Genomic DNA, 14,861 nt, shown 5'->3' on the forward strand with positions numbered 1-14,861 from the left:
CTTTTTCACAGCCCACCCGCCTACTTCTGGCAAATGAGAGGAAATAAACCCACACATTCATTAAAAGCTTCCCATAGCGGGGTACTGAGACCTGTGTGCCTCATAAACAGTAGACACGGAAACATGTAAATCCGATCTGGATTCAAGTGTTGAATGCTCAGACTCTCAGCCATGTGGGTGGAGGTTAGGAGACGACTCTCCCTGAGGCCGCAGGGGGCCCAGCGGGGGAGGGCCGGGGTCAGGAGGGGGCCCAGAGGTCAGGAGGCACAGCCCTCCCTCCACCAGAGCCGACGGCATGCACCAGCAGACCACCCATCGCCGTGAGCTGCCATCAAATGCTCAACGTTAAACTGTAAGTTTGCTGCATGACCCAGAGGCCCCAACACCTACCGTATCTGGCACCCTCCGCCTTCACGACCCACACACAGTTTCAACCAAGGTCACAAGCCTGGTCTCCCGCTGCAGAGCCCGAGGCGCAGGACCACTAAGCCACCAGGGCACCGGGTGTCCTCTGCAGGCCTTCCCCCCGCCCAGGGTGAAGACGCACACCACTGACCACCCCACAGGGCCCACTCTGCAGTCGGCTGTGAGATCCTGCACCCATTAAAGGGGAGGCTCGAAAGGGCACAGACCACAGAGGGCAGGGGCAGAAGCCGCTTGGGCAGAAAGCCCTCGACTCAGAGAAAATTAAGAGCCAGCTCCTCAACTTATAGGGGGTCCAGGACACAGAAGCCCTGCTTTCTAGGCGAGAGCAGCAGTACAGCTGACACCACCTCTGGCGTGACTTCCTGAATCACAGCTGGGAGGACGGCGTTCATGGGAGAGCAAAAGCAAAAACACACCGGAAACAGACAGTGGCGGGCGGCCCTCTTTATCGTCTCCGCGACCCTAACTGATCCAGGCTACTCGTCGGAGCTGAGGCTGACCCATTTCTACAAAGACTGAAGTTAGCACACACTCACTCTCACTCTAAAAACAGAAGCTACACAAGAGGATAGGGGTCACTCAAAGGGAGAGAAAATAGCCATCAAGAAAAAAATAGCGGGGCAAGACCTCAAGTCTGCAGGAGTCCCAGAACTAAACAAACTCCAGAGAAAACGCTTCTCTAAGCAATAGCTGAGATTGAACACACCCACATTCTCAGACAAAATCGAAGGGGAGAGTGGTCCTAGACTTAGTCATTAGAAAAACCAGAAGTACGGCATCAACCCTCCTGCACAGAGAAGCCCACCAGCCCGCGCGGTCAAACACAGAACATCAGCTCGAAAGAAACATTTTCAAAGGAGAAGGCAAAACCAGGAGCAGCGTCTTCTATCTTCTGAGCCACCAAAAAGCTGTAGGGGCTGAGCATGGGATTCGCCTGCCCGAGCTTGTGGACCCCGCGTGCCCACCCGCGGCCCACAGAGCATGACGTCGGGGGAATGTTTAACAAGGTATGCGAGAAAGATCCCGGTTGACTCAGCCGCAGGGAATGGGAAAAACAGAGGGGCTGCGTTTGGTGCACAAGCCACAGACAAGGTCAGAGATAAAACCGCCTCTGCAGGAAACATCAGTCCCTGGCCTGATCAAGCCAGGAACAGACCAGCAGTGCCGTCCTCCTGCCCCAGCTGAGGGGCCCGCGTGACGACGGCCACGGCGAGGGACGCGGTAAGAACAGGTCGTAACTCGCCCGAGTTCCCGTTTCACATGATACAGTGTCGACGCAGTCACTTACCTGACTGCGAACACCGGTGCCGTGACAGACACGCGCGCCACCTGGAGAAGCCAGCGCTGCTGGGACAGCACTGGGGAGGCCCCTGCCCCCCCCGCCCCCGAGAGCTCCAGCCAAGTCCCGCTCGCCGAGCTACTGGGCTCCATCCCCAAAGCTGCGGGTCACCAACCTGCAAAGACCCGGCGGTGCACGGTCAGCTCGCTGGCCACGCGGACCTCGGTGCAGAGCTTCAGCATCAGCAACATGGCCAGGATCATGACGACGCTCTGCCAGAGCAGCGGCGCCTCGAAGCGCCTCCCGAACCTGCGAGGGGAGACGCCGCGGCATCAGGGGGGCGCCGGCCGGGCGCCCGCGGCCACAGCCCGAGCGGCCCCGGGTGCCGCCGCCCCCCTGCACGGCCAGCCCGGGCCTCCACCGCCCCCCAGAGCCGAGTCACGGGCAGGCTGCACCCCTCCCCGGGAACCGCTGCGACCCTCCCAGGGCCGAGGGCCGGTGGGAGTGGGTCTCCTGCACCCGCCCCCCCCAAAGTCCGGCCAGGTGACCGTCGCCCTCCTGCAGAGGCCCAGCGGCCGCCAGGTGAGAAGCCCAGGTTCTGGAACACCTGCCTCCCCAGGGCTCGTTCCAGAGTCTAGAGACCGACGGCAGCCCTGCCCCCTGGCCGTGGGGAGTGGGGTCTCCAGGCCAGCACGGCCCCCAGTGTGAGCAGAGCAGTGGGGGGCCGGGCCACCGAGCCCTCACCGGAGAAGAGGAGACGGCAGGCAGGGCACGGTCCCGCTGCCAACCTCAGGCCCTGATGCCCGACCCAGGCCTGGCTGACTGGCACGGAGGCCTCCATGTCCACTCTCTTCTCCGAGCCCCAGCCCGCCCAGCCCGCCCAGCCCGCCCAGCCACAGGCCCCAAGGCCTTCCTGCTGACTTCTTTCCAGTGTGTTGAGCATTTTAGCAACTCGGCCAAAACTTCCTGGAGGCCAGAGCCACAATCCAGCGACTGGCACCCGCTGGGCCCATCAGACGACCCCAGACCCCAGGGGCTGACCACAGCACTGCCCTCCACACACCAGCTGGGGCCTCAAACGTGGCCACCAGCACCACAGGACTAGGCTGCAGAACTGTCACCTCTGAGGCGAGGCCTGGGCACAGCACCCTTCAAAGCCCAGGCCCCCATTCTAGCCTGGCTGCTCTGGGGCAGAGATCCCGCCGGCACCTGCTGCGGCGCGGCCTGACGGGGCCTCCCAAACCTGAGTTAGTGGCCGACAGGTCACAGTGGGGAGGTCTGGGATGGCAGTCTGACCTCCAGCTTCTCCTGGAAACCAGGAGACACGGAGACACGGCCCGGCCCACCTCCCCTGGCCTCGCTCTCACACCCGCCCCTACAAGGAGAGGGCCACTGACAGCGGGCTGATGGGGCCACACACACGCTCTGCCACAGGCTGGCTCTGGGGACCACGCTGCCCCCCGGCCTTCTCGCTGTGCCCCACCACCTCCGGGCTTCATCTCTTCTGTAAAGTGCGGACATAACCCTACAGCTGCTTGAGGACGTTTCTAGCAGTTCTAGGAACTAGTCCCCACTGGTTACCTGACTGACCCCGGGGGGCTGACTAATCAACAGATAATCCAGAGGAGAAGACAGAGAAGGCTCTGCGTCGGGCTGGGGAGACTGGAGCGGGTGGGCATCACAAAAAGTCGGTCAGTCTAGGGACCAAGCTCATTTCCAGTTAGATGTAAGGCTGAAGACGTGGGATTTGGGCCTGTATGTAATAAACGCCACTTCCATTTTTTTAACTGTTCAACAGAAACAATGAGTGACTAGGAAAACTGGGGCGAGGGGGGGAATGAAGGTTTGTGCTTCCACTTATACCACACACCAGAAATCAAATCTAGGTAAATTCAGTATTTACAGTAGAGAATGAGACATTTACAGTGAAGTAAGGGAGGCAGAGTGAACATTAAACTGCTTTTAGGGTGAAGACAGGCTAAACAAGACACAAAATTTCAAAAAGCACAACTTTCCACAAAAGATATACAAGAGACAAAACAAATATGAAACAAAGTTCAACATCATTAGTAATTTTTAAAAGCCAATTAAAATAGAAAGACACTATTTTTTACTTATCAAGTTAGTTAAACTTCTGCCTTTAATGCTAATAGTCTGCGCTGGCAGAGGTGTCACGGGGCACCTCTTCCTCCCGTGCCCCGAGAATGCGGTTGGCAAAGCCTGGTCTGCGCAGAGGATAGGACAGCCCAGCAGACGAGCGTGTGGCCTGCTGCCTGCTGCAGCCAGTGGAAGCGCGGTCCCCCGGCGCAGGCACACATCTCGCTCCCAGGGAGACGCACGCGGCAGAGAACGTGCACCGCCTCACCGAGCTTGAGCAGAAGCTCCCACAAGGAACACCTTCTACGCGTCTTCAAAGTAGCAGAGAAAAGCCCGATTGGAAGAGAAGCTGTGTACCTACTTCCCTGACTGGCTTCTCGAGTAGCAGATTGTCACTAGCCCTCTGGTGCAGTGTCACCACATCTCCGATACAATTTTACTACATCTGCAATACAATGTCACAATGTCTGGTACAGTGTCACCATATCTCTCATCAGATAGGGATGGGGCTGGAGAACTAGCTCTGTGAATGCCTCAGGCCCTGGGTCAGAAGGCCCTGCAGCACCGTCCTTGCACCCTGGCCCCCTCCCGCCCCTTCTCATTTACAGAATCGCTCTGCCCTCCGGCTTCCGACACCACAAAGGCCAAATCCTGCATGTCAGCATTTTGTATGATCTGCTCAATGCTGGTTCTGCAAAAGGATGGGAAGAATCGCGAGAAATAAAGGCATGAGAGTTCCGTGAGTTACAGAAACGCCGGGTTTCTCTAGCGTGGTCAGCCTTCCCCCACCCCGCCCCCGACCCCCAGGACTGCAGAGCGGCTCACATGCCTCACACCACACATTCCCCCGGGCGGCTTCCCAGGCAGACTGGAGTCCTTCCGAAGACCGCATTCCCAGCCAGCCTTGGGAAACGTACTCTTCACTTTCTCTAGTCCATCACTGCTCTCGTCCCACCCGGCGCCGACCACAGCTCCCAGCCCGTGCGCTCTCCCTCCCCACCACCCATCACCCAGACACACGTGTCTGGCACGTTCCATACAGCACTTCTGCTGAAGCGTTAACCCTGCAGCATCTGCCCAGTGTCTGGCTCCTGGGAAACCCCCAAAGACCTATTAAATCAAACGGGCGCTAGGGGACCCAGGAGTAGGGGCTTTGGAGGCTCCAGAGAAAGGAAGGAAAGGGAGCAGGGGCATCGCCCTCAGAGCAGTGGGGCCTTTGGGACCACGTGGGCAGAGACGCGTGTATTTGTGACAAGTCGTAGATGGAGCCCGGCCTGTCTGCTGGGCTTCACCACATGAACTACAAAGTACTGCCAGGTGTGAGATACAGGGAAAGCACAACCCCAGGTCAGCGGGATCCTGGAGGAGAGACCTCTGCCAGCCCTCCCTTCCTCCCATAGGGTCCCACAGTCTTCAGGAATCCTGGCTGAAGGCAGCCCTGTGTGTTCCCACGGCCGCCACTGAACCCACAGAGGGGCCCAGGACAGCTCAGGCAGCTGACGCTGTGGGAAAGGGGCAATCAGATGTGCAGAAATAGACGTGCCAGTGGACAAAGTTCAGAATTCCACCAAAGACTCTTTCTTTCTCAAAGGCTCAGGCCCTACAATGGAGAGAGAACTCCCAGTCCCAGCGCATCAAATAGCTTGCTTGTTAAACCCAGAAACACTGACGAGATGGCATTCAAGAAACTGGTTTAATTTCTGATTTCTCCAAAACAGACAGTTAGAGGTAGATTAGATATCCTATTTTCTTTTTGCAGTTCTGAATGATAAGCATGTCTGGGGGGAAGACCTCTCAAAGGAACTATTTCCCGTATGAAATGCACCCTCAGCCAATCCTCCTCCAGTCCTTCGAAAAAACTTGCCACTGCCAAAAGGAAACGCTGCTTCCCGACCTAACGCCCGGGCCTGGGCTGGGAGCTCCGGGGGCCACACCCAGGGTGCTCACGGTTGACAGCAGTGTCACACACGATTACAGCTTGGGACCGGCTTCTGTGCAACCTTAGACCTAGTGAGGGGCAGCTGAGAGAGGGAAGGGGACAGTCTTGCTGCAGCCGGCAAGTGCCATCCTCAGCCACAGGGAAAGGAGGAGTCTTCAAATGCAGTTTTTCAACTTGGGCTAAACAAGTTAAAAGATAAGCGCCCTCTGACCCCTCCTTCAGAAGCGGACTGGCCCAGAGACAGGGCTCATGGCGTGACAAATTCTTCCAGGAGAAGGGGTCGGCTCACCAGCTCACCTTTTAAAACCGCAGACTGAGCAAAAACACGGTGAGAGTGACCAAGGGCTGCCTCAGGCCAGGTGGACAGAAGGTGAAGGAGCAGAGAACTTCTGGACGCAGGGGGCTCACACCCTGATGACCACAGAGGGGACATCTGCCAAAACTCATCAAACTGCACATGTGCAACGGGCGATTTTCTTCCCTGTAAATCATGCCTCAGTAAGGCTGACTTAAACTCAACTAGCAAGAAAGCACGATTACTCCAAAAAGTCAAAAGAAGGAGCCAGCTGCCCGGTCCCAGGCTGTCCTGTCTGTGCTCACAGAGGGGCCTGGGACCGTCTAGAAGGAAGGAAAGTTCCAGGCTTTTTTGGCCTTACAGTGAGGCTGAGAGACCTCTTTTCACTTCCTCTGAAAATGTACCCTCCCAATTATGTCTGGCTTCAACAACTGTTAAAATTAACTTCAAGTTCCTGACCAGAGTGCAAATGATAATAAGAGGAAGTTGGGCTGGGAGGAGCGAGAAAAAATAGTCTCTTAAGTATTAGCCAGAAAGTTGACTCACTGGTAAAACAAACAAACAAACAAAAAACCCACGCACACACAACGCGGAAGGCAGGAAGGGACCACCCTTCAAGGCAGACCACCCCCCGGGCACGCCTTCCTGTCTGGTTCCCTCCTGAGAGCCTTTACTGGCCAGGGGTTTGTCCTTCCTATGCTGACCACCTTCTGTTACTGGTATTCATTAATTCCCTTCGTTTTCTCTCCACTACCCCCAAACCTCACCCAAATTCCTAAGGGCATGGACCCAATCCTAGGACGCAGCCCCACAGAAAAGGCCCTGGGCAAGAATCCAGTACATGTACGAGCCACCGAAAATGAAGACGCAGATCCGAGATTATGTGAGATTCTCCACTTCAATCCCACCATTTTCCCTGGGAAAAAAGTCTCATCCATTTCACCAGCTGCTTCCCAGGAAGTGCAGACATTTCCGCCCCCCGGCCTCACCCAGAAAAGGAGAAAGCCATCTCCCTGGCAGCACCCCACAGTAAGAAAGCCCTCAACCTACCAGAAGAGGATTCGTAAGATATTGGCCACCAGGAGCACCAGACACACGTAGGTCGAGAATCCCTCGGCGTTCTGAGTCCTCCGGATGTCCCTGTACTGCGGGATGTACGGCACCACCCCTCCGAAGACCATGGCCCCAGCTGCCCCCCAGGAAACCAGCTGGTGCAGCGGGACCAAAAGCCAACCCAGGCCTTCTGCGTCCATCCCGAGCGCCCGGCGGCCCCGCCGGCAGGCTGACGTCCACCTGGCCCACGCGCGCTCCGCGCTCTCGGGCTCCTGGCGCGCGCGCTGTCACCCTCACATGCCGCCGCTGCCCTGGGCCGTCCTCCGTCGCGGGGCCTGGCGAGAGAGGGAAAGCGGTAAAGCACTCGGGCCGGGCCTCCACGCCCAATGGAGAGCGCACCGCCGGGCTCGCGGCCGGGGCACAACCCCCTCCTCCGGGGCGCCGGCCCGGGGTGGACTTTCAGTCCGGGGTGGGGGCTCGGTTCCGGGGGAGGGGGTCGCACAGCCTGGGGGTCGGAGGGATGGGAGGAGGGGGGAAGAGGGAACACACTGCCCAGGGGGCCCGGCCCGGGGTGGACGCTCAGCCCAGAGCGGCGCTCGCGTCCACGCGCGCTGCTGACCCCGCCGGGCTCACCCGCGCTGCCGGCTCCCAGCGGTCAGTCCACCGTCCTTCTGTCTGTCCAAGCGCCGGGCCCCGCCTCGGCGTGCCGTCACAATACGTGGCCCCGCCCACGCCGGGCGGAGGGGCGGGCGCCGCGGGGTCCTAGAGCGCGCCGGTGGGCGGGGAGGTGGGGGCGGGACCCGGGGCGAAGCCGGGGGTCGCGGGTCGTGGCCAGGGCGCTCCGTGGGCCCACCCGGCCCGGGTTAGGAAATCGCTGCCTGGCGGGGCCGCTCCTTCTGGGCCAGGGGCCCACGTGGACCCGGCGCCATCTGTCCCGCGGCGAGTGGCCTTGTAGACGCGGCGCGCCGCCAAGGGGAGCAGAGGACCGGGTCCTGTCGCCGCCCCGAGGGTCAGCGCGAGGCCTGGGGACGCGCCCCTCGTGGGGACTCAGGCAGGGTCCGAGCGCCCCGTGATTCCAGGGGTCCTTCTACCGTTCATGGCCTGCCCGGGTCTGTGGGGCTCCCCATCCTGAGCCGGGGCGGGTCCCTGAAGAGCGGCGTTCGGAAGTTTGCAGAGGGCCAGGGCAGTTTCGGCCAGGCTGGGGGGCCGGGGGCGCGACTCCTCCGGGGAAGCAAAAGCCCACCCCGCAGCCTGAAGCCTGTGAAGGTCCACTCTGGCTCTTCCGGGCCCAGGGCGGCAGCAGCCAGGACTGCCGTCCACAAGTGCGTTAGGTCCCTTGTCACTGAAGACAGTGCTGGCCGGTGGAGCTCGGATCTGCTAAGGGTTTCGTGCTTCATCTCAACCGCACAATTCTAGCACTTACAGATAGAGAAAATAGGAATTCCTGAGTGTGTCACCTGACCAAGGTGAGCCCTCGGGAGCGCGAGGGAGGTAGGTGCTCAGAACCCAGATGCTGGTGGGCGAGGGAGGGGTGGGGGTCAGGGAAGGCCCTGTGAGAAGCCAGCCAGCCCACCCAGGACCCTGTGCAGGTGGGCTCAGAGCAGAGAAGACCACCTGCAGGCCCCCAGGATTCTGTCTACAGAGGAGCTCCCCCAGGGCTCCCACCTCCACCACAGCAAGCCCAAATCACCCCAAAAGGGAAGGCCTGGTGGGTGAGAGAGGGGCGTCCCCAGGGGCACACAACCGGCCAGCCAGCTTCCTACCTGGTAAGCTTCGTGGGAAATCCTAAGAACAGGTACAACCTCACTTAGAGCAACTCCCAAACGAGTTTGGCGATAAGGAGAGCTCTCCGTGAAACACAGGTTGCTCTCGTCCTCTCCAGCCTCTGAGTATCCACCAGAGAAGGCCGAGAACACAGCACCAGAAATGTACAAAGAAATAAAACACAGGCGGAGAAGGAAGTCCTGGAGGGGCTGGGAGAAGAAAAGTGGGTGCTCCTCCTTAGCCAGATCCTCCCCCGAGCTCTGGAGCCTCCAGAATGTTCTGTCCTCTTTATGGTGGCGGTTGGAGTAGGGATATAGTCTTCCCTCCCCACTCACTGGAGCATCTGAGGCCACTGCATCTGGCCCTGTTTGTCCTGGAGTACATGGGCAAATTGCTGCCAGCCCATAGCCGGCTGCTGCTCTGGATTCATCAGCTGTGCCAGGCGGAGCACGGACAGCAGCAAGCCCCTCCAGAGTCCTGCTAAGTGGACACAATCCTGCATTCTTGATCCAAGATTTTGCCCCACAGAAGGGGCCTGGAATCCTTTTGAACACCACCTGTCTGGAATAGAGGGGCACCCACTGGTCCAGAACCATCGGTCAAGCAGAAGGAGAGAGCTCATCTCAGCTGCTGCACGTTACCTGGCTTCCTGTGTTCCCAAACAAAAGAAGCCGACCAAACTGTGCACTCTGAAAAATGATACCCAGAACTATCACATCCTAGTTCCCGGAACCTGTGAATGTTACCTTATGGGAAAAGAAAAAGAATTGCAGATGTGATTAAGTTAAGGATCTTGCGATGCAGAGATTATCCTGCATTATCCAGGTGGGCCCTAAATGCCATCACGTGTATCTTTATAAGAGAGAGGCAGAAGGAGACTTGAGACACACAGAGGCCATGTGATGATGGAGCAGAGAGAGATTTGAAGATGTGGCCTTGAAGGTTGGAGTAATGCAGCCGAGGAATGCTGGCAGCCACGAGCAGCTGGAAGAGGCAGGGAGTGAATCCTCCCAGGAGCCTCTGGAAGGAGCAGAGCCCTGCCAACACCTAGATGTTGGCCCAGTTAAACTGATTTCAGACTTCTGGCTTCCAGAACTGTGAGAGAATAAATTTCTGCAGTTTTATGCCACCCAGCTTGTGGCAATTTGTCACAGCAAACCACTGGAAACTAATATAGAATCCGTAAAGTGAAGGAGAAACACTTTCTCAGAAAAAAATGACACCAAGGAATTTATTGCCAGCAGACCAACCCTGTAAGAAATGTTTTGTTTTCTTAATTTATTTTGTTTTTGGCTGCGTTGGGTCTTTGTTGCTGCGTGCGGGCTTTCTCTAGTTGCAGCGAGCGGGGCTACTCTTCCTTGTGGTGCGCGGGCTTCTCACTGCGGTGGCTTCTCTTGTTGCAAAGCATGGGCTCTAGGCACGTGGGCTTCAGTAGTTGTGGCACGTGGGCTCAGTAGTTGTGGCTCGTGGGCTCTAGAGCGCTGGCTCAGTAGTTGTGGCGCACAGGCTTCGTTGCTCCGCGGCATGTGGGATCTTCCTGGACCAGGGCTCGAACCCGTGTCCTTTGCATTGGCAAGCGGATTCTTAACCACTGCGCCACCAGGGAAATCCCCAACCCTGTAGGAAATGTTAAAATAAGTTATTTGGTCAGAAGGAAAATTGGATCTCCATAAAGAAACGAGCCTCAGAGAAGGAATAAATGAAGGTAAATCTTTTTTTTTCTTATTCTTAATCTAAAAGATTATTGTTTATTTAAAGCAATCAAGGAACAGTGTATTGGGTGATTATAGCACGTGGATAAATGAAACGAATGACAAGGGATGTAAGGGAGGAATTGGGGAATATTCTCATATAAGGTACCAGCACTACACATAAAGCAGTATATGTTTTTTGAAGATGAACTTAGATAATTTTAAAATATATATTGTAAACCCTAAGGCAACCACTAAAAAAGTTTGGGGTTTTTTTTGTTTGTTTTTTTAAATTTTTTAAATTTATTTATTGATTTTTGGCTGTGTTGGGTCTTCGTTTCTGTGCGAGGGCTCTCTCCAGTTGCGGCGAGCGGGGGCCACTCTTCATCGCAGTGCACGGGCCTCTCACTATCGTGGCCTCTCTTGTTGAGGAGCACAGGCTCCAGACGCGCAGGCTCAGTAGTTGTGGCTCACGGGCCTAGTTGCTCCGCGGCATGTGGGATCTTCCCAGACCAGGGCTCGAACCCGTGTCTCCTGCATTGGCAAGCAGATTCTCAACCACTGCGCCACGAGGGAAGCCCTAAAAAAGTTTTTTTAAACCATAAATAATACACCAAGAGATGAGATAAAAATGGAATCGTATAAAATGCACAGTTAAAACCAGAGAAGGCAGAAAATGAGGAGGAAAAGGAAACAAAGAATAAATGCAATGAATAGAAAACAATTATAAAGTGCTAATTTTTAATCCAGCTATATCAATAATCACTTTAAATGTGAGTGGTCTAAACACACCAATTAAAAGGTAGAGATTGTCAGGCTGGATGAGGTTCACAAATAAGCCTCTGCAAGTGACACTGTCCCTGGGGTATGTGGTGTCCTGTGCAGCAGAAATACAGGGAAGAGGACCACGGAGGTCTGTGAGCAGATGGGTGACAGGGACGGCTGTCTCAGGTAATGATGCTGGCCCTTCACCCTCCCAAGGGAATTGCTTCTATGCTGCAAAAACGATGGAGCATCAGCCAGACCATATAGTAATTTATTCATGTATACGAGTAAGTACATGGGAAACAAGTCTGAACAGATAAAGCCTCAATTCTTAATACTTGTCTCTGATATGACTATTTTATACCTTTCTGTGTGGTTTAAATTTTTTTTAACTAATTAATTAATTTATTTTATTTTTGGCTGCATTGGGTCTTTGTTGCTTTGCTGTGTGGGCTTTCTCTAGTTGCAGCGAGCAGGGGCTGCTCTTCGTTGTGGTGCGCGGGCTTCTCATTGCGGTGGCTCCTCTTGTTGTGGAGCACGGGCTCTAGGCGCGCGGGCTTCAGTAGTTGTGGCACGCGGGCTCAGTAGTTGTGGGTCACAGGCTCAGTAGTTGTGGCTCATGGGCTCAGTAGTTGTGGCTCACAGGCTCTAGAGCACAGGCTCAGTAGTTGTGGCGCACAGGCTTAGCTGCTCCACAGCACGTGGGATCTTCCCGGACCAGGGCTCCAACCCATGTCCCCTGCATTGGCAGGGGGATTCTTAACCACTGCGCCACCAGGGAAATCCCTGGTTTAAATTTTTTACAGTGAGTATATATGATTTTTTTTTGGAGTATTTATTTTTTGGCTGCAACACAGCATGCGGGATCTTAGTTCCCCAACCAGGGATCGAACCCGTGCCCCGTTCAGTGGAAGCTCGGAGTCCTAACCACTGGACCAGCAGGGAATTCCCTGTATGACTTTTCTAATTGAAAAAAATACATGACTCCCCTTTACCAGAAGAAAAGGCGAGTTTCTGCATTGCTACCTCTCCCCAGAAGTGAAAGGCCACGTCCCATACTTGGGTCATGCGCCATCCAAACGTGTTCCCCGTTTGTCCTTGAGCCAAGCACATGCCTCTTCTTGGATACCTGTGGGCTCCACTGCAAGGCTCTAGCTGGGACAGATGGGCTCCAGGTGTGAACTCTTACTTTCTCCTCAGCTCACAGGTGCTATTTTTAGAACTAGTCGAGAATATGGAAACGGCACCAAGAAAGGTAAGCTCTCACCGAAGTCACTGGGTCCACCAAGCTGAGGGCTTGTGCTGAGCTGGCACGATGAGGACACTCGGGCTGAGAGCCACCCGCGGGCCCATGCATCCCGTCGTCGGAGGATGTGCTTACCGGTTGTTTCTGAGAACTTCATTCTGCCTCTGAATGTAGACAAGATAGAATCCAGGGGCCGTGGACAAAGCACCAGCTGAGGTTTGTTAGAAGGCTGCAGAGCTGGACAGTTGGGAAGGGCAGCTCCCGGGGAATCCTGGACCCGGCCTCGGCTTCTCCCTGGCGAATGTCCATTTTCATGTATCCTGAGCTCGTACCTTTACCATGTGAGGCTGGGCTCACTGCTGGCCCCCAGTCCCACCCCTTGCCTCGGTGCGGCCATGCGGCTGACCTCTGGCCAGTGACACGGGTGGAAGTGCCCAGCCCCCCCCGGTCTCCACCCCACCCTCCTTGCTCGCCCTCTCCTGCTGGCCAGGTGCAAACAAGGTAGTAGGGAGCTCCACTAGGACGTGGCCCAGTTCCTGCCTGCCGGCCTCGGACTGTGACACCAATGAGAATGTCACTGGGCTCAACCACTGGAACAGGGATCATTCATTACAAAGGAGCGTCCCTTCCCCTAACACGCACACAAATTTTGAAGTGTCCACAACTTTAGCACTTCCCAAATGGCATCTAACAACAGTCAACCATACTACACAAATCCCCAGACCAATGACCCCTAACAACCCACATCAGCCCGCTTCTAACTTTCCAGACTGACACCTGTGTTGTGCCCAAGTAGTGGAGCCCCTGCAAGCCCACCCGAGTTGCCACTCGGCCCAACACAGAGCAGGCGGTAGATATAAATGGCACCTCTCGTTAAGGATCAATATTCATTGAAAGCACAGCGGCTCTGCACTTGCTCCATAAACAATGGTTCTGCAGGCGAAGAACACCTGCCGAGAGCACAGAACTGTGCTCCAGCCCCTGCACCCGCCGCACATCCCGTCTCCGCAGGCCTTGGGACAGGCCATCGCCCTTCCAGGTCTCCTCTGGCCTCTACTGGACTCAGCTCAGGCCCTGGACATCTTCGAAGGTCAAGGATATGACCACCCTTCTCAGCCTTGCCTCTGCCTTCCAGAACCCCATGCTGGCGGGCCCCCCACCTCAGCCTTTGTGCAGGAGTGTCATGTAGCCGATGGATCACTAGGACCTTACACAAGAACACTGTCACCTCTATAGGTTTTAAATGACAAACTCACAAAAGTAAGATAAAAGGACAACAAAGGGGAGAAAATATTCTTTTAAAAGCAGGAAAGGAAAGATGTGCACCCGGAGAGGTGTCCTGTCCGGCTCCTGGTTGTGAAGCCCCGAGGTTTCCCTGGTGAGATGGAGACAGAGCTCCTGGGCCGCAGGCCAGTCCAGACGGAGCACCAGCCAAGATGCACATGTCCCCTCCCCCAAGAGCAGTGAGGAACCCCTACCCGGAAACGCAGACTCCACCCGCCATGAAATCAGGAGGGCGGCAGAAACACCAAAGACCACAAGGCACGTGGGGCGGCTGCCCGAGCCCAGAGGTGGGATGCCACCTGAGCAAAGTGAACGGGGCGGGGGTGTCCCGCAGCCGGGAGACCACCGGCTGGGCCCCGAATTACAGAGCAAGCCCCCAGCTTGAGAGGCGGGTGGTAGGAAGGTTCAGAACTAGTTAGAGCCCCATCGGCCCCCAAAAGAAGAATAGGAAGCAAGGGCGCAGAGGCTGGTGTTGGAGACCTTTGACATCACAAGTGCTGCCCACGCGGGTCTGAGCCTGGTTTTCATGAAGTGCCTGGGCGCCCGGCACCCTCACTGCTTTGTCGGGAATTGATTGCTTTGCCACTTTTCTTCTGGGAACTGCACTTTCCAGAAAGTGCAAAAGACGCCAGCGACCGAATAGCAGAGTGTGCGAAAGTTTTTAAAATATCTTCAGAGAAATAGATGCAATTCTTAAAATTTGTCAGGCGATGGTAGCATTATGCACCAAAAGTAAGTGAATAAGCAGACGTGCCTGTGAAACTGGACAGATCTAACGTCTGCAGTTTAGCCAGTAGCATTGTGGCAACGATGTCATTTCCCCTGGTTAAGTGAGCCGTCCTTGCGGGAGGCCGGAATTGTATACAGAACAAGATGCTCTCTGAAAAAGAGGCTGAGCTGGGGGGTGAAACTGCAGTTTGAAGAAACTAAACAAATGCTAGTGGGAAATCTGCTCATAGGTTGAAGACTAGAGGAAAGCTAGCAGGCTATGGAACTATTACAAGTTTTATCAAGGAATTATT

At 55.8% G+C, this 14,861-nt stretch overlaps 1 protein-coding gene across 3 annotated transcripts in view; it reads right to left on the reverse strand.

The window, feature by feature from the left end:
* Nucleotides 1-7,390, reverse strand: part of SLC66A2 (solute carrier family 66 member 2) — a 48,046-nt gene extending 40,656 nt beyond the window's left edge. For all 3 annotated transcript variants that reach the window (XM_059895025.1, XM_059895023.1, XM_059895026.1), the window contains exons 1-2: nucleotides 7,087-7,390; nucleotides 1,881-2,014 (exon numbers count right to left, since the gene is read on the reverse strand). In XM_059895025.1, coding sequence (XP_059751008.1) covers nucleotides 1,881-2,014; nucleotides 7,087-7,289 — 337 coding nt within the window. In that variant the 5' untranslated portion in view covers nucleotides 7,290-7,390. The remainder of the gene's footprint in view (nucleotides 1-1,880; nucleotides 2,015-7,086) is intronic.
* Nucleotides 7,391-14,861: the final 7,471 nt, after the last annotated feature.

The sequence above is a fragment of the Balaenoptera ricei genome, chromosome 14 (genome assembly GCF_028023285.1).
Source record: "Balaenoptera ricei isolate mBalRic1 chromosome 14, mBalRic1.hap2, whole genome shotgun sequence".
NCBI classification, from domain to species: domain Eukaryota; kingdom Metazoa; phylum Chordata; class Mammalia; order Artiodactyla; family Balaenopteridae; genus Balaenoptera; species Balaenoptera ricei.